Below are 18,416 nucleotides of genomic sequence, written 5' to 3'. Positions count from 1 at the left end.
CTCACATCAATCTGTCACAGCGACATAAGTTCATGCCTGGTAACAATGACCACTCGCAGCATTTCTGGAGATTAAGTCCTGACTTCATGTTGACACATTAGTGCTACTTCTGACAAATGGGATAAACGCAGAGCAGATGTAGCTACTCAAAATTGCCATTTAAATTTGAGAATTTGTGGAGAGTCCACATAGAAACCTATAAAATTCTGAGTTAGACAGGGTAGACGCAGGAAGGATTGCTTGATGCCAAGGGGTCCTGAACCTGAAGAGAATCTAAGGATAAGGAGGCAGTCTTTTAGAGTAGAGATGAGGAAAAATTTCTTTAGAGAATGGCAAGCTTGAGAAATTCTCTGCACAAATAGTCAAAGCCTTTAATGTTTTCAAGAAGGATATTTCTTTAAAAAAATGAAACAAGAGATATGGGGAGAAAGCAGGAACAGAATAGAGTTGGATTATCAAATATGATCATGGTAGAGCAGGCTTGAAGGTATGCTCCTACAGTGTCTCTTCAGGAAAGCTCAATTTTTTTATTTCAAAAAACTTTATTCATAAATGACCTTTATATACATTCTTGGTCACTAAAACAGTTCAGTTCTGCACAGTTTTTGCATATGGAGAACAAAAATATCGAGACTTGACTTTCCTTACACACCCAAAGATATTTTGATTTCCGTATGGTACTATTTACATACAATATTGAGGCGCTAGGAGGATCCAATAACTGAACAAATCACCATACTTTGACTAAAAGATAGTTTTACCCCCCACTGTGCCTTGGCAGCAGCTGTCTCAACTTTAACGTGTCCCTCAGCACATAACTTCAACCGAGTGTCACATCCTGGCACGTTGTAAGGTTCGGGGCTAAGTCTTTGCGCTGCAAGTTTCAGGAAGACCGAAGAGCGCTTTTCACCAAGTTGATGGTTGATGTGTGTCTCAGCAAGAGTGGCAGGGAACTGACTCTACAGCATAGAGTCCTGTGTTACTGAACTACTTTTTTTTTTAAGATTAGATTAGATTACTTGGGATGAACCATGACAAAAACTACTGCATCTCTCTCCAAACTTCCTTTGCAAAGGAACATTCCAGGAGGAGAGGGAATGCAGTGGCAGAGAGAGTCGGATCATACAAGGAGGATCGCACTGTTAGTGTCCTTTTCACCAACTAAGTGATGTCTTGGTGCTTGTTGGCAAGTTCTGCCGATAATGCATTTTGCCAAATCACTGACAGTCTGCTCAGGGAACAACCCAATTAGGCACTTCATGCTGACTACATCCTGATTTGACAGCAAGTCAAAGTATTTTACTTTGCAAATTTCTCCATGAAGGACAGGTGATACAGAATGGTCCAACTACTTACCCAAACTTACTCACCTAATCAGCTGCCTCCTCTCCCTGGGTCATTTATTGACACTCCGCCCAGACTGTTTGACAGTGAAGTTGACTATGGGACACTACCTTGTCAGTTTTTACAGCATGGAAAGAAGCCTTTCAGCCATATCTTTGCTCCTATCATCAAGCATCCATGCTAATCCATTTTCCAACATTTGGCCAGTAATCTTGTACGCTTTGGTGTTTCAAGTGCTCATTTAAATACTACTTCAATGTCTCAAGGGTTTCCCCCTTTGCTACCTCTTTGGGCAGCAAGTTCCAGATGCCCACAATCCTCTGGGTGAAAATTTCCTCAAACCTGCCCCCCACCCCCCCAAAAGCTCCTGGTTCGCATCTTAAAACTGTGTTCATTGATCCCTCTAAGAGGAAAAGTTTCCCTCCATCAGTCTCAGCTATGCTCCTCAGAACTTTGTACATCTCAAACACATTCCTCCTCAGCCTTCTCTGCTCAAAGAAAAACAATCCCAGCTTATCTAGTCTCACTTCAAAGCTGAATCGCTTTAGGCAACTGTAGGCAACATTCTGGAGATCTCCTTTGCAACCACATCCCTCTTGTGTAGTCCAACTGTGTCCCTACAAACGTTTATTTCCAGCCTCATCAGAGCCACCTTGCTCGGATAATCAATGTCTTGAGTATGAAGGAAAGAATCCCATATGCCTGCTTAACCACCTTACCTCGTTGACTTGTCATCAAGGATCAGTGTACATCCATACCAAGGTCTCTTTCATCCTCTGCACTTCCTTGGATAAAATGGTTTACCATGTTTTCCCTTTCATCCCAAAAAGCATGTCTCACTTTTCAGGATTAAATTCATTTGACATCGTTCAACCCACCTGAAATGTCCTGTAGTCTCAGGTTGTCATCTTCGCTATTTGGCGCATCAATTTCCATGCCATTGAACATGCTGATCAAACCCCCCTACAATCATGTCTTAGACATTAAATGTACACAGCAAACAGCAAGGTCCCAGAACTGAACCCTGTGATATGCCTCTGAATGGAGCTTCCAATCACAAACACCTTCGACCATCACACTCTACTTCCTGACACTCAGCCAATTATGAATTCAGTTTGCCAAATTGCCCTGCATCTCATGGATTCTTAGCTTCTTAGAGGAGAAAGTGAGGTCTGCAGATGCTGGAGATCAGAGCTGAAAATGTGTTGCTGGAGTAGCGCAGCAGGTCAGGCAGCATCCAGGGAACAGGAGAATCGACGTTTCGGGCATAAGCTCTTTCCTGAAGAAGGGCTTATGCCCGAAACGTCGATTCTCCTGTTCGCTGGATGCTGCCTGACCTGCTGCGCTGTTCCAGCAACACATTTTCAGCTTCTTAACCAATCTGACATGCAAGACTCACAAAGATTTACGGAGATGCTACTAAAACTGGAAGATTTGAGTTATAAGGAGGCTAGGACATTTTTCGCCTTGGAATGTAAGAGTCTGAGGGGTGACTTTATAGAGGTTTGTAAATCACAACGGAGCATGGATAAGTTGAATAGCCAAGACCTTTTCCACAGGATAGGAGTGTGCAAAACTAGATGGAACAGGTTTAAGATGAGAAGGGAACGATTTAAAAGGGGACCTGAAGGACAACTTTCTTATACAAGAGGGAGGAAGTGGTAGAGGCGGTTACAATAACAATCTTCAAAGATTTGGACAGGTACATGAACAGGAAATGTTTAAAGGGATATGCATAAACCAGTTAAATTTAGGAAACGGGTCAGCACAGACAGTTGGGTCAGAGGGCCTGTTTCAACAGCTCGGACTCTACCACAATGTTAAACTTAATGGCCTGTAACTTAGAATCAAAATTACAATGCAAAAACAGGCCATTCACTCCATCATGCCTGCATCAGCTCTATTATCTAATGTATTCTACTGCCTTTCTCCACATACGTGCACCCCATTACTCGTCAAATGATCATCCAACACCCTAATGAATGCTTCAATTGAAGCTGCCATCATATTTCTAAGCAGTGCATTCCATATCTTAACAACTCATTATGTGCAAAATCTATTTTTCTCATCATCTTTGCTTCACGGACACACCATTTCAAAGCTATGCCCTCTCATACTGATTTATTTTACAAGCGGAAGCAGCTTGATTTTGATTTACTATTGTCACATGTATCTAGGTACAGTGTAAAGTTTTATGTTGCATGCAGTACAGGTAGATCATACCATGCAAAGTGCAGAAGGCAATAGAACAGAGCGAGGAATACAATGTTATGGCTGCAGAGAAAGAGCAGGATCAACATTAAATTTGAAAGTCAAGATCCATTTAGAAGTCTAATAACAGCAGGGAAGAGGCCATTCTTGAATCTGCTGGTCAGTGTTTAAGCTTTTGCATCTTCTGCTTGACGGAAGAAGTTGGAAGAGATGATAACTGAAGTGAAAGGAGTTTTTGATTATGTTGGCTAGCTTTCCAAGGCAGCAGGAAGTATAGATGGAGTCAATGGATGCAAGGTTGGCTTCCATGATAGACTGGATATGTTCACAACTCTCTGTAGCTTCTTACACAGTCCTGGACAGAGCAGCTGCCATACCAAGTTGTGTGCATCCAGATAGAACGCTTTTTATGGTCCCCATCTACACTCTCCAGCCCTCCCACGACTTTGAAAACGTCCATCAAACGTCCTCCATGCCGCCTCCTCTCCAAGGAAAACAGCCCCAACTCCTCAAATCTATCCTCTGAAGTTGAAGTTTCTCATATCTGCAGTTTCCTGGTATGACATGCATAGGTGAGATTCCCACCATCTGCAATTCACACTTCATCCTGATTTGGAAACCGATCAGTTGTAAGTCAAAATCCTAGCATTCCCTCCCTAATGGCATTATGGATATACCTTCACCCCAGGTCTGCAGCAGTTCAACAAGACAGCTCACCACCCTTTCTCAAGGACAAGCCAGAGGATTAGGAAGTCTTTAGAATCCAACAGAGACAACTAAAAAAGCAATAAGGGAAGGTGATAAAATAGGAGGATAAGCTCCAATATAAAGGAAAATTGCAAGAATTTTTTTTAAAAAGACATAAAAAGGTCAAAGAAAGGCAAAAGTGGACATTTGACCTCTGGAAAATAAAGCTGGAAAAGTACTAATGGGAACAAAGAAATTGTTTGTTTGCTCTTTACATCAGTTTTCATGGCAGACGACACTAGCAAAACTTCAAGAGTCAAAGGATAAGACAGCGTATAGTGGCCATCACTAAGGAAAAGATGCAGAGGAAGCCGAAAGGTCTGAAGTGGATAAAACACCCGGACCAGATAGACGACACTCCAAGACTCTGTTGAAGATAGTTTAGGAAATTATGGAGGCATTGGCGGTGATCAGCCCAATGTGGCAGAGTGAAAATTCTGGAATCCCCTCCCTAAGGGCATCATGGATCTGCTTTCAGCAGTGGCCTGGACCGCAGTGGTCTAAGGCGACAGTTCTCAACAACTCCTCAAAAGGCACTTAGGGACAGGCAATAAATGCTGGCCAGTCAGCAATAACCACATGCCAGAAAAGAATCTAGTATATGAACATGGAACATGAGTTCAGTACTCGGCCTTTCTAACCTGTTCCATTACTCAACAAGGTCGTGGCCGATTGATTTTAAGCTAAATTCTACATTCCTGCATACCCCAAATGATACCTCATCCCCTTGGTAATCAAGAGTTTACCACTTCTTCCTTAAAAATTTGTAAAGATTCTGCATTCCCTGCCTTTTGAGGCAAGGAATTCCAAAGACAACCATGCCTCAAAAAGAAAGCTCTCCTCTGCTTTCAATGGGTAAGCCTCTTTTTTTAAAAAAAAACTTTGAACAATTGTTCTAAATTCTCCCACAAGGTAGCATCCTTTCAACATTTACCCAATCAAGTCCCCTCATGATTTTATGTTTCAATTTAGTCAACTGACTCTTTCAAACTACAGAGGATACATGCCTTACCTGTCCAGATAAGATAATCTGCTTATTCCAGATATCAGATTGCCTTTAACATGAGGAGAAAGTGAGGACTGCAGATGCTAGAGATCAGAGTTGAGAGTGTGGTGCTGGAAAAGCACAGCAGGTCAGGTAGCAGAGGAGCAGAAGAATCAACGTTTCAGGGATAAGCATTCCTGATGATGGGCTTATGCCCAAAACGCCGATTCTCTTGCTCAAATGTGCCTGGCCTACTGGTCTTTTCCAACACCACACTCTCAACTCTGCCTTTAACACGATAACATTATACTGTAAGTACATTGACAAGTCCTGCACACAATACTTTAGTACCTCATCAATGCCCAGTATAACTGGAACATAACCACTTTACTCATGCATTCAATTCCTTGCACAATAAATAAAATATTACATCGATTAAATTTCCTGATTTCTTGCTGTACTACTGCATACTAATATTCTGATTCTTTAACAAGTAACATAGAAACTTGGAAGAGAGGTGCAGAGGGCCATTTGGCCTTTTTTGTCTGTAAGGCCATTCAACATGATCATAGCTGATCATGCAATTTTGTGGGTGGCACAGTGGTTAGCACTGTTGCCTCACAGCGCCAGAGACCCGGGTTCAATTCCCGCCTCAGGCGACTGACTGTGTGGAGTTTGCACATTCTCCCCGTGTCTGCGTGGGTTTCCTCCGGGTGCTCCGGTTTCCTCCCACAGTCCAAAGATGTGCAGGTTAGGTGAATTGGCCATGCTGAATTGCCCGTAGTGTTAGGTAAGGGGTAAATGTAGGGGTATGGGTGGGTTGCGCTTCGGCGGGGCGGTGTGGACTTGTTGGGCCGAAGGGACTGTTTCCACACTAAGTAATCTAATCTAATCTAATCAGTATCCCACTCCTGCTTTATCTCCATTACCATTGATCCTTTTAGTTGCATGGGCCATGCCCAGCTCCCTCTTGACTATATCAAACGAACTGGCCCAATAGCTTTCTGTGGGAGAGAATTTCACAGGTTCACAACACTAAATGAAGAAATTCTTCCTCATCTCAGTCCTGAACGGCATGCTTTCCTTCACTGGATGAGATATGGAGTACAACAGTTGGCAGGTCATGCAACAGTTACACAGGACTTTGGTTCGGCCGCATTTGGAATACCGCTTACAGTTCTGGTCGCCACATTACCAAAAGGGATGTGGATGCTTTGGAGATGGTGCAAAGGAGGCTCATCAGGATGTTGCCTAGTATGGAGGGCGCTAGTTATGAAGAGGTTCAATAAATTAGGATTATTGTCATTAGAAAGACAGATTGATGGTGGAACCTGACTGAGGTCTACAAAATCATGAGGTATAGTCAGGGTGGATAGCAAGAAGCTATCATGCAGAGGGTGGTACGTGTACGAAATGAGCTGCCAGAGGAAGTGGTGGAGACTGGTACCTCTTGAAATGGAGAAAGGTGACCAGTGGTGTTCCACAGGGGTCAGCGTTGGGGCCACTGTTGTTTATAATATACATAAATGATCTGGAAGAGGGAACTGTTGGTATGATCAGCAAGTTTGCAGATGACACCAAGATTGGTGGAGTAGCAGAAAGTATAAGGGACTGTTGGGGAATACAGGAGGATATAGACAGATGAGGCACATAACACCGCAGCACAGATGAACTTCAGAAAACAGGAGAACCACCTACACAACGTATTCAAGAAGAACAGATACTCAAAAAATACAGTCCGCAGATTCCTCAAGAACAAACCATGACAAGCAGACCAAACACAGCCAGAAATCCTAACCACCTTCCATACATCAAAGAAATTTCAGATATGACAGCCAGACTACTAAGACCCCTCGGAACCCTAGTAACACACAAATCCACCAACACTGTCAAACAAAAACTAACAAACGTAAAAGACCCAGTACAACCCATGGACAAAACCAACGTCGTCTACAAAATTCCATGCAAGGACTGCCACAAGCACTATGTAGGACAAACAGGAAGAAAGTTAGCCACCAGGATACACGAACACCAGCGAACCACAAAAAGACATGGCCCTCTCTCCCTCGTAGCCCTACACACGGAGGGAAAAAAAACCCACCATTTCGACTGGGACAACACTTCTATCCTAGGACAGGCTAAGCAAAGGCATGCCAGAGAATTCCTAGAGGCCTGGCACTCCAACCACAACACCATAAACAAACACACAGATCTCGATACCATAGATCAACCCCTCAGAAAACGAACCGGAAATGACATCACCACAAACCCCAGGAACCCCATCCAGGACAAACATATAAATAGAAAGCAGGAGACTACAGCTTCTCTTCACTTGGAGGTCGCCACTGATGTTACCTAGCCAGGTAATGAAACGTCTGGATATCAAACCTACAGCTCAGCGAGCAAACCTACACCCCATAGACTGGAGAGTTGGGCAGAAAAGCGGCAGATGATTTTCAATCCAGACAAATGTGAGGTGATGCATTTTGGCAAGACTAATGCTAGAGCAAATTATACAGTGAACGGAAGAGCCTTGGGAAAAGTTGATGGGCAGAGAGATCTGGGAGTGCAGGTCCATTGTATCCTGAAGATTGCTGCACAGGTGGATAGAGTGGTCAAGGCGGCATATAGTATGCTTACCTTCACTGGACGGGGTATTGAGTATAAGAGCTGGCAAGTCATGTTAACATTGTACAAGAGATTGGTTCGGCCGCATTTAGAATACTGTGTACAGTTCTGGTCGCCACATTACCAAAGGATGTGGACGCTTTGGAGAGGGTGCAGAAAAGGTTTACGAGGATGTTGCCTGGTATGGAAGGTGCTAGCTATGAAGAGAGGTTGAGTAGGTTAGGTTTGTTTTCATTAGAAAAATGGAGATGGGGGGGAAAAGGGGGAAGAAGAGAGAAGAAGCTGATTGAGATTTACAAAAATATGCAAGGTATAGATCTGGTGAATAGAAACAAGCTTTCTCCCCAGGGTGAAGGATTCATTAATGAGAGGTCACTCTTTCAAGGCGAGAGGTGGAAAGTTTCAAGTGGATACATGCGGCAAGTACTTCACGCAGAGGGTGGTGGGCATTTGGAACGCGGTGCCAGCAGAGGTGGTAGAAGCAGGCATGGTAGATTCATTTAAGATGTGTCTGGACATATGCATGAGTAGGTGGGGAGCAGAGGGATACAGATGCTTAGGAATTGGGCGACAGATTTAGACAGTTGATTTGGATCGGCTCAGGCTTGGAGGGCCAAAGGGTCTGCTCCTGAGCTGTAAATTTTCTTTGTCCTTTATGTCCATGCTGTACATCTAATAGAATGGATTTCCTTCGATGTGGAATTAGTCCCTTCGGCCCAACCAGCCCACACCGACCCTCCGAAGAGTAGGCAAAAGTGAGGACTGCAGATGCTGGAAACCACAGTTTAGATCAGAGTGGTGCTGGAAAAGCACAGCAGGTCAGGCAGCATCCGAGGAGCAGGAAAATCGATGTTTCGGGCAAAAGCCCTTCATCAGGAATAGAGGCAGGAAACCTCCAAGGTGGAGAGATAAATAGGGGGGTGGGGCTGGGGAGAAGGTAGCAAAGAGTACAATAGGTGAATGGGGGTCGGGATGGAGATGATAGGTCAGAGGGGAGGGTGGAGTGGATAGGTGGGAAGGGAGATTGGCAGGTAGAACAGGTCATGGGGGACAATGCTGAGCTGGAAGGTTGGAACTGGGGTAAGGTGGGGGAAGGAGAAATGAGGAAACTGGTGAAGTCCACATGGATGCCCTGGGGTTGAAGTCTTCCAAGGCGGAAGAGGAGGTGTTCTTCCTCCAGGCGTCTGGTGGTGAGGGAGCGGCGGTGGAGGCAGCCCAGGACCTGCACGTGGGAGGGCGAGTTGAAACGTTGGGCCACAGGGTGGTGAGGTTGATTGGTGCAGGTGTCCCAGATGTGTCCCCTGCGCTCTCAAGGAGGCGTCCAGTCTCCCCAATATAGAGACCACCACATTGGGAGCAACAGATACAATAAGTGACATTGGTGGATGCGGAGGTAAAACTTTGATGGATGTGAAAGGCTCCTTTGGGGCCTTGGATGGTGGTGAGGGAGGTGATGTCGGCACAGGTTTTGCAATTCCTGCGGTGGCAGTGGAGGGTGCCAGGATGGGAGGGCGGTTTGTTTGGGGGGCGTGGACCTGACCAGGTAGTCACGGAGGGAACGGTCTTTGCGGAAAGCGGAAAGGGGTGGGGAGGGAAATATACCTCTGATAGTCGGGTCTGTTTGGAGGTGGTGGAAATGTCAGACGATGATGCAGTTAATGAAGGTTGGTAGGGTGGAAAGTGAGGACCGGGGGGGGGGGGGGGTCTGTCCTTCTTACGGTTGGAGGGGTGGAGTGTGAGGGCAGAGGTGCAGGATGTGGATGACATGCGTTGGAGGGCATCTTCAACCACATGAGAAGGGAAATTGCGATCTCTAAAGGAGGCCATCTGGTGTTCTGTGGTGGAACTGGTCCTCCTGGTAGCAGATACGGCGGAGGCAGAGGAATTGGAATACAGGATGGCATTTTTGCAGGAGGTAGGGTGGGAAGAGGTGTAACCCAGGTAGCTGTGGGAGTTGGTGGGTTTGTAAAAAAATGTCAGTGTCAGGTCGGTCGTCATTAATGGAGATAGTCATGGTGAATTTAAGGTCAGGTGGAGCACGAGGTGGCGCCGATGCAGTCATCAATGTAGTGGAGGGAAGAGGTGGGGAGTGGTGCCGGTGTAACTACGGAAGATGGACTGTTCTACCTACCGACAAAGAGACAGGCATAGCTGGGGCCCATAGGGGTGCCCATGGCTACTCCCTTGGTCTGGAGGAAGTGGGAGGATTCAAAGGAGAAATTGTCAAGGGTGAGTAACCCACTCAGACCCATTCCTGTAACCTATATTTACCCCTGACTAATACACCTAACCCATACCTCCCTGAACGCTATGGGGCAATTTAGCATGGCCAATTCAGCTAATCTGCACATCTTTGGATTGTGGGAGGAAAATCACGCAGACATGGGGAGAACGTGCAAACTCCACACAAACAGTTGCACAAGGCTGGAATCGAACCCAGTCCCTGGCGCTGAGAGGCAGCAGTGCTGACCACTGAGCCACCGTGTCACCCACTGAGTCTGTATGACTCTATAAATTCACTTTCATTGTGTTGAGGGAAAGGTCAGACGTAAAATGTTTATTCTCTCTTCAGAGACGCTGCTTGATTACTTTATTATTTTCAGCTTTCTAACTTTGAATTTCTTGAATTTCCTCTTGCACTTAAAAGCATTTCATATTTTACTATTTCTTCATGTAGGACTGTCTTCTGCAAATTCTTCATGCACACTCCACAACCTGCCCAACTCTCCTTTAGCAAATCACCCCGAAGGGACATGGGTCTTGATCTGTATAGATTAAATCTACAAAATAAAAACCCATCTCAATGGTGTGTTTAAAGTTTCACACGTGTTAAATTTAGGAACATTTACCCACTACTTTGAATCACCTCACCAATCTTTACCTACACCTCCAAAATACTTAAGGATGGGTAATTGTAAATCTTAAGTGAGCCCTCAGCCATCACACTCCACCCCAACATTCTGATGCAAAGCACTGTTTTATCTCCACACCAATTACAGAACTGATGGGGTGTTACATCTTCTATGATTCTGAATAAATAACTGTGCCGATTAGGTGGACTGGCCACATTAAATTGATCAGTATCCAGCAATATGTAGGTTAAGTGAATTAGCTATGACAAATGCAGGGTTACAGGGATAGGGTAGGGGACTGGGTCTGAGAGGGAAGGCCTTTGGAGGATGAGTGCAGACTTGACAGACTGAATACTTGTTTCCAAACTGTAGGGGGTCTATAAATTCTCCCTGTACACTATGAGCAATTTAGCATGGCCAAAGCACTTAACCTGCATATTATTGGTCTGTGGAAGGAAGGTCCAAAGGAAATCCACGCACACACTGCAGGAATGTATGAACTTCACACAGACAGTCGCCCGGGGGTGGAATTGTACCAGAGACCCTGGTGATGTGAAGCAGCAGTGCAAGTCATTGAGTCACTGTGCCAACCCACATGATAAAGACCTCTAGGTGGTACTGCTCCACAATCTCAGTACTAGTCATGGGTCAAATATGGCCTATATAAACTTGAATATTGCTGTCGAAAGAAACCTATTGAAGCTTTTCTCCTCGCAGTCATCAGAGCATGTTGCAAGAATAAATAGGCAAACTAATATTCATGTGCACAAGATAGGTTCACAAGTGGACTCTGATCAGTACAGATGCTGTTGATTGGTGTTGAGAATGCACCCATAATACCACAGGAAATAATATCAGGAGAAGGCTTTTTGGCCCCTAAAGCCTGCTCCGCCATTCAAGAAGATCATGGCTGATCCGTCAGTCCTTCAGACAGCTTTCCTGGTTTTTCCCCTACTGATCAGGTATCTATTTCAATCTTAATGATACACAAGGACTCTGCCCCCATAGCTCTCTTTGGCAAGGAGTTCCAAACACTCAAGCAGAGAAGAAACTCCTCCTCCTCTCAGTCTTAGAGTTAAGGCGTGCCAATTTAAGACTATGCCCTCTGGTACTGGGCTCACCCATAAGAAAAAAAATCCTCTATTTACTCTGTCAAGAATCCTAAAATGCTTCAATGAGATCACCTTTCATTCATCTAAATTCCACTGAGAAGAGTTCCAAACTAACCATTATTCATAAGACAATGCCTCCATACCAGGAATCACCCCAGTGAACTTTCTCTGAACTTAAATAAAAAGTCCATTAATGCTGATTTATTTTTAACAGTCATGCTTTTTTTTAAAAATGTCAAATCAGGCAAGTTGCCTGATCAGTCAGGAGAATTGCCCTGATAGGGTGACAGCCATTTTAATTTTGAAGTTGAAAAATGGATCATTTGTGCACATGGTCTTCCTGCCTGAGATGTGCATTCTTGAGAAAAGTCCTCTAATGAATGCAAGACAAAAATCTTTGTCAAAACAGATTTATTTCCAGCAAAATTCAAGTTCCACTATCAAATGACCATATCTGGGGGAGGACAGTTAATACCATTGGCTGGATAACTGGTTTGCAATCCAGCATGGTACCAGCAGTATAGGTTCAATTCCCTACAGTCTGAAGCTACCATGGACTTTCATGATTCGGAGATGCCGGTGTTGGACTGGGGTGTACAAAGTTAAAAATCACACAACACCAGGTTATAGTCCAACAGGTTTAATTGGAAGCACACTAGCTTTCGGAGCGACGCTCCTTCATCAGGTGATAGTGGAGGGCTCGATCGTAACACAGAATTTATAGCAAAAATTTGCAGTGTGATGTAACTGAAATTATACATTGAAGAATTGATTGTCTGTTAAGCCTTTCATCTGTTAGAATACAGTGATAGTTTCACTTTTTTCATGTGTAAATCACCTGATGAAGGAGCATCACTCCAAAAGCTAGCGTGCTTCCAACTAAACCTGTTGGACTATAACCTGGTGTTGTGAGATTTTTAACTATGGACTTTCATGAAACTTTCACCTTGCCCAAGGCATGCTAATCCTCAGGTTAAACCACCACTAGTCTTCTGAGAGCAGTCCTATGGGCTGGTAAGAATGCAAACTATAGAAACACAACATGACAAGACTTTCTCACGAACCTTGAAGACTTTCATAAGCCTGTAATATATGGATAAGCAATAAAATTCAGTACTTACAATCAGTGAGGCTAGCAATCCCAGCAAGTGTGGTGATGGGAACATGAGGCATATCCCCATTCATCCTGAAGTTGTAGAAATGATCGTGTCTACACACAGACTGTTCAGTCTAGTTCCCAGCCAGTCTCACTTCACATCTCCCAGATGCTGCAACAAAAAAAAAGTCAGTCCATCAGTACCAGTTATTTCACAAATTCTAGCTAGGTTGGAAGTACCTAAGTTGGAAGTGCCAATATTTGGCAACTTTAGCTAAAGTTATCTAAAACTAATTGCAAACCTACATCTTTCCTTGTTTCAAATATTCAAAAATTTTCTGTTAAGTGAAACGAATCTAAAGTTTGTAATTCAACTCCCACCCTAGTTAGCATTTTAAATGGGTGAAATTCTCATCATTCCAAGACTAATGCTGCTGAATTTGAGTCTTTCTAAACTAAGAAAAACTAGCCAAGTATACATAGGAAGGGAAAGGTTTGAGATTCTGAAGGGAAAATATAGAAAGCTAGGTGAGATATTAAAGAGTTAATTTGCTCTGCTGACCTGCAGGAAATGGGATGTTCCGAAACTAGGGTGGGATGCCTCTGTTCTACAGGTAGAATGTAAAAGATTTTACATTCCCATCTCTTGGCATTCAGAGCCATTTGCACAGCCATTTCCTAGTTATTCAAAAGCCAATTTACACAGTCATCTCTTACTATTTACATTTTCACCCCCTATTCAGAAATCAATAAGAATATTATAGTTGGAATTTTAACTACTCCCTATAGTTTAAAAAAAGCGACTCACAATACATTTGAACATTAAAGGGTGATTTGCATGACATTGTTTCTAGAAATGATGTGGTCACTGTATTGTCTTGAGTGGCATGTGACTGTGAGGGAGTGGCTGGGGGTTGTCTTGTGGGCATTACTGACTGATGTAAGAATTTTGTGTAAAGGAAAGATTTGTTGCCTTTGTTCAGGGAGGCCTTTCCAAACGCTTCACAAGCGTGGCGAAGAGTGTTAATAGTTTCTCCACAGTTCGTACTGTATTTGCTTAATAAAATTTGGTTTTGTTCACAGAAGTCGGTGTTTTGCAATTGCATCAAGTGCATAAGAATTTCAAGAAAAAGAACTCAACATTTGGTGGCAGCAGTGGGATTCTAACACACACAGGGCTTTCAACAGCTAACATAGTCTCTATAATCTCTCCATTCACAGGTAAAGCACGCCTTCAGACCACCGCCCACCCTTCCATAACTTGATCCAACGCATTTCAGTCAACTTCAGTCATGAGCAAGAAAAGTGAAGACGCAAACATCGGTAAAGAGGAGGTCCATACGCTTTTTGTCAGTGGTCTTCCTATGGATATTAAAGCAAATGAGCTTTACCTTCGCTTTCAATCATTTAAGGGAGCTGAAGGTTTACTGATCAAACTAACACCAAAACAGCCAGTTGGCTTTGTTACATTTGACTGCAGAGCAGAAGTAGAAGCAGCAAAGGCAGCTGCGGTCACCTATCCTGCAGCTGAAGCACTTCACGCTTAGATGCGCTGCTATCCTCCACCTGAAGCATCTCTGCAAGGATGGAGGTCTCGTCATTTTGTTAAGTATTAAACTGCCCTTATCCAAGAATTCAGATTTCTCCATGGAATGGTGAGTAAGGACAGACTGGATTTTGTTTTCAGGCTGAACTTTACTGAAGGAGATTAACTGGCTCGTTTCCACTTAACTTCAAAGGGGGTGGAGTGCTCACTAAGGACTATGGACTTGAGAACTTTACTGGTGAACTTTTTCTTTCATTGTGGGAGGATCCTATCTACTGCATGGACAAGTAATTTGTTGTTTATAATCATTTTATGTTATGTATCAATAACTTGCTTAAATACTGGGTGTCAGAGTCTTATCAATAAGCTGGTAGCACCATCTCAGTACTTTTCATGGAATGATAAAAAGGAGAGAATGAGATAGAACATAGAAAAGTACAGCACAGAACAGGCCATTTGGCCCACCATGTTGTGCTGAGGTTTAATCCTAATGTAAAATAAAGTAACTTAACCTACGCACCCCTCAACTCACTGCTATCCATGTGCGTGTCTAGCAGTAGGTTACATGTCCCTAATGACTCTGCTTCCACCATCACAGCTGGCAACGCATTCCATGCATTCACAACTCTCTGCATAAAGAACCTACCTCTGATGTCTCCTTTATACCTTCCTCCTAATAACTTCAAACAATGACTCATCGTACCAGTCAATCCTTCCCTGGGGAAAAGTCTCTGGCTATTGACTCTATCTATTCCACTCATTATTTTGTACACCTCGATCAGGTCTTCCCTCTTCCTCCTCCTCTCCAGAGGGAAAAGTCCAAGTTTAATCAACCTCTCTTCATAAGGCAAGCCCTCCAGGCAGCATCCTGGTAAACCTTTTTTGCACCCTCTCCAAAGCCGCTCCTACAGTAGGACGACCAGAACTGGACACAATATTCCAAGTGTGGTCTCACCAGGGACTTTTAGAGCTGCAGCAAAACCTCGCGGCTCTTAAACTCAATCCCCCTGTTAATGAAAGCCAAAACACCATATGCTTTCTTAACAACCCTATTCACTTGGGTGGCAACTTTGAGGGATGTACTTGCACATCCAGATCCCTCTGTTCCTCCACACTGCCAAGAATCCTGTCTTTAATCCTATATTCAACATTGAGTTCGACCTTCCAAAATGCATCACTTCGCATTTATCTAGGTTGAACTCCATCTGCCATTTCTCAGCCCAGCTCTGCATCCTGTCTATGTGGCGCTGCAGCCTGCAGTAGCCTTCTATACTATCAACGACACTTCCAACCTGCATGTCATCGGCAAATTTACTAACCCACCCCTCAACCAAGTCATTTATAAAAACTACAAAGAGCAGAGGCCCAAAAACAGAGCCCTGCGGGACCCCACTCAACACTGACCTCCAGGCAGGATACTTTCCATCTACAACCACTCTCTGCCTTCTTTCACTTACAAGTTCCCTTTCCTTGGTGAAAACCGAAGCAAAAAAACAAAAATCATTTAGGACTTCCCCTATCTGCTCAGACTTCACGCACAAGTTCCTTCAGCTATCCCTGATCGGCCGTACCTTCTCCCTGATCATTCCTATTCCTCATGTATGAGTAAAACGCCTTTGGGGACTCCCTAATTCTTCTTGCCAAGCCTTTTTCGTGCCCCCTCCTGGTTCTCCTCAGTCCATTTCTGAGCTCCTTTCTAGCAAGCCTGTAATCCTCTAAAGATATGCTAGATCCTTGCCTCCTCCACCTTATGTAAGCTGCCTTCTTCCTTTTGATGAGAAGCTCCTCTGTTCTCATCATCCAAGGCTCCTTAATCTAACCCCTTCTTACCTGTCTCAGAGGAACAAATTCTTACAACACTCGCAACAACTGTTCTTTAAACAGTCTCCACATGTCTGCTGTGCCACCATCTACAAGGCACATGTCAAGAGTGTGATGGAACACTCCCTACTTGCCCTGGATGGGGGCAGCTCCAACAATACTCAAGAAGCTCATCTGCACTAAGAGGTTCCAGTCGATTTTGGGAAAGTTGAAGTCACCCATAACAACCTCCCTGCTACTTCTGCATTTTTCCAGAATCCGCCTATGAGATCTTCAATCTCTCTACTGCTATTAGGTGGTCTGTATAAAACCCCCAATGCTGTGGCTGTTCCCTTGCTGTCCCTAACTTTCACCCATTCTGACTTAATAGACAAACCTTCTTCAACAATCTTCATTTCTGTAGCTGCGATACACTCTCTGATTAGCAATGCTACACCCCCTCCTCTTTTTCCATCCTCCCTGCTCTTTTTAAACATTCTAAACCCTGGAACATCAAGCAACCATTCCTGTTCCTGTGAAACCCACATCTCAGTTATGGCCACAACATCGTAGCCCCAAGTACTGATCCATGCTCGAAGTTCGTCACTCTCATTTCGGACACTCCTTGCATTAAAGCAGATATTAGAGTTAAGTTGCTCTGCTGACCTGCAGAAAATTGGATGTCCTGAGGCTCGGGTGGAATGCCTCTGTTCTACAGGTAGAATGTAAGGATTTTATGTTCTCGTCTCTTGGCATTCAGAGCCATTTGCACGGCTATTTCTAGTTATTCAAAAGCCAATTTACATGGTCATCTCCTACTATTTACATTTTCATTCCCTATTCAGAAATCAATAACATCATTACAATTGGAATTTTGACTACTCCCTGTAATTAAAAAATGATTCATGACACATTTGACCATTAAAAGGATGATTTACATTATATTGTTTCTGGAAATGATGTGGTCACTGCGTTGAGTCTTGAGTGTCATTGACTATGAGGAAGTAGCTGGGGCTTGTCTTGTAGGCATTACTGACTGTGATGTAAAGACTTTGTATAAAGGGCAGAAGTCCTTCATCATGTATTCAGGGCTTTTGCCCGAAACATCGACTTTACTGCTCCTCGGATGCTGCCTGAACTGCTGTGCTTTTCCAGCACCACTCTAATCTAGACTCTGGTTTTAGCATCTGCAGTCATTGTTTTTACCCACTTTGTATAAAGGAAAAACTGTTTCCTTTGTTCAGGGAGAAGAGTGTGTTAAGATTTCTTTCTAGCTTGCACTGTATTTGCTTAATAAACTTTGGTTGTGGTTCACAGATGTTGGCGTTTTGCAATCGCAAAAAGTGTGTAAGAATCTCAAGAAAAAGAACTTAATTTGGTTCACATTTTTGGATCCCTTCTGTGGTAGAAGTGATCTGCACAAGGATGGATTTGCACCTGAATTGGGGGGGGATTAATATACTGACAGGGAGATTTGCTAGAACTACTCAGGAGGATTTAAACTAGTAAGGAGGCGGTTGGGGCAGGGACGCAAGGAAATAGTGAGGAAAGAGATCAATCGGAAACTGGCAAGTTGGGAAAAAGAGCAAATTAAACAGTCATGGCAGGAAGGAACAAAGCAGAGAAGAAGGTGGGAATGATAAAATAGACTGCATTTATTTCAACGCATGAGGCCTAACAGGGAAGGCAGATGAACTTGGGTCACGGTTAGGCACTTTGGAGACCGAAATTCTATAGTTTTAATGTAGTGATAGAAACAAAGTCTGGATCTAAAAGTTGAAGTTCTAAATTGGAGGAACACCAATTTTGACGATATTAGGCAAGAACTTTCAAAAAACTTTTCCTCTCAGGTAAACAGACAGCTGGAAAAAGGGAATTAGACAACGAGTATCCAGAGACAGTATAATCCTGTTAGGGCAAAAGGCAAGGCTGGTAGATAATGCTGAATGACTAGAAAAATTGAGTGTTTGGTTAAGAAAAAGGAGGAAGCATGTGTCAAATATAGACAGGATAGATCAAGTGCATATTTAGAGTATAAAGGCAGTAGGAGTATACTTGAGGGGGAAATCAGCAGGGCAAAGAGGGGACATAAGAT

At 43.7% G+C, this 18,416-nt stretch overlaps 1 protein-coding gene across 3 annotated transcripts in view; it reads right to left on the bottom strand.

Moving 5' to 3' along the window:
- Positions 1-18,416, bottom strand: part of LOC122556264 (nipped-B-like protein) — a 536,293-nt gene that overhangs the window by 441,608 nt on the left and 76,269 nt on the right. For all 3 annotated transcript variants that reach the window (XM_043702895.1, XM_043702901.1, XM_043702914.1), the window contains exon 2: positions 13,001-13,147. In XM_043702895.1, the coding sequence (XP_043558830.1) occupies positions 13,001-13,064 (64 nt within the window). In that variant the 5' untranslated portion in view covers positions 13,065-13,147. The remainder of the gene's footprint in view (positions 1-13,000; positions 13,148-18,416) is intronic.

The sequence above is a fragment of the Chiloscyllium plagiosum genome, chromosome 2 (genome assembly GCF_004010195.1).
Source record: "Chiloscyllium plagiosum isolate BGI_BamShark_2017 chromosome 2, ASM401019v2, whole genome shotgun sequence".
Classification (NCBI taxonomy): Eukaryota; Metazoa; Chordata; class Chondrichthyes; order Orectolobiformes; family Hemiscylliidae; genus Chiloscyllium; species Chiloscyllium plagiosum.
Note: the sequence above shows the minus strand (reverse complement) of the source record. Positions and strands in the feature narration are given on the sequence as shown.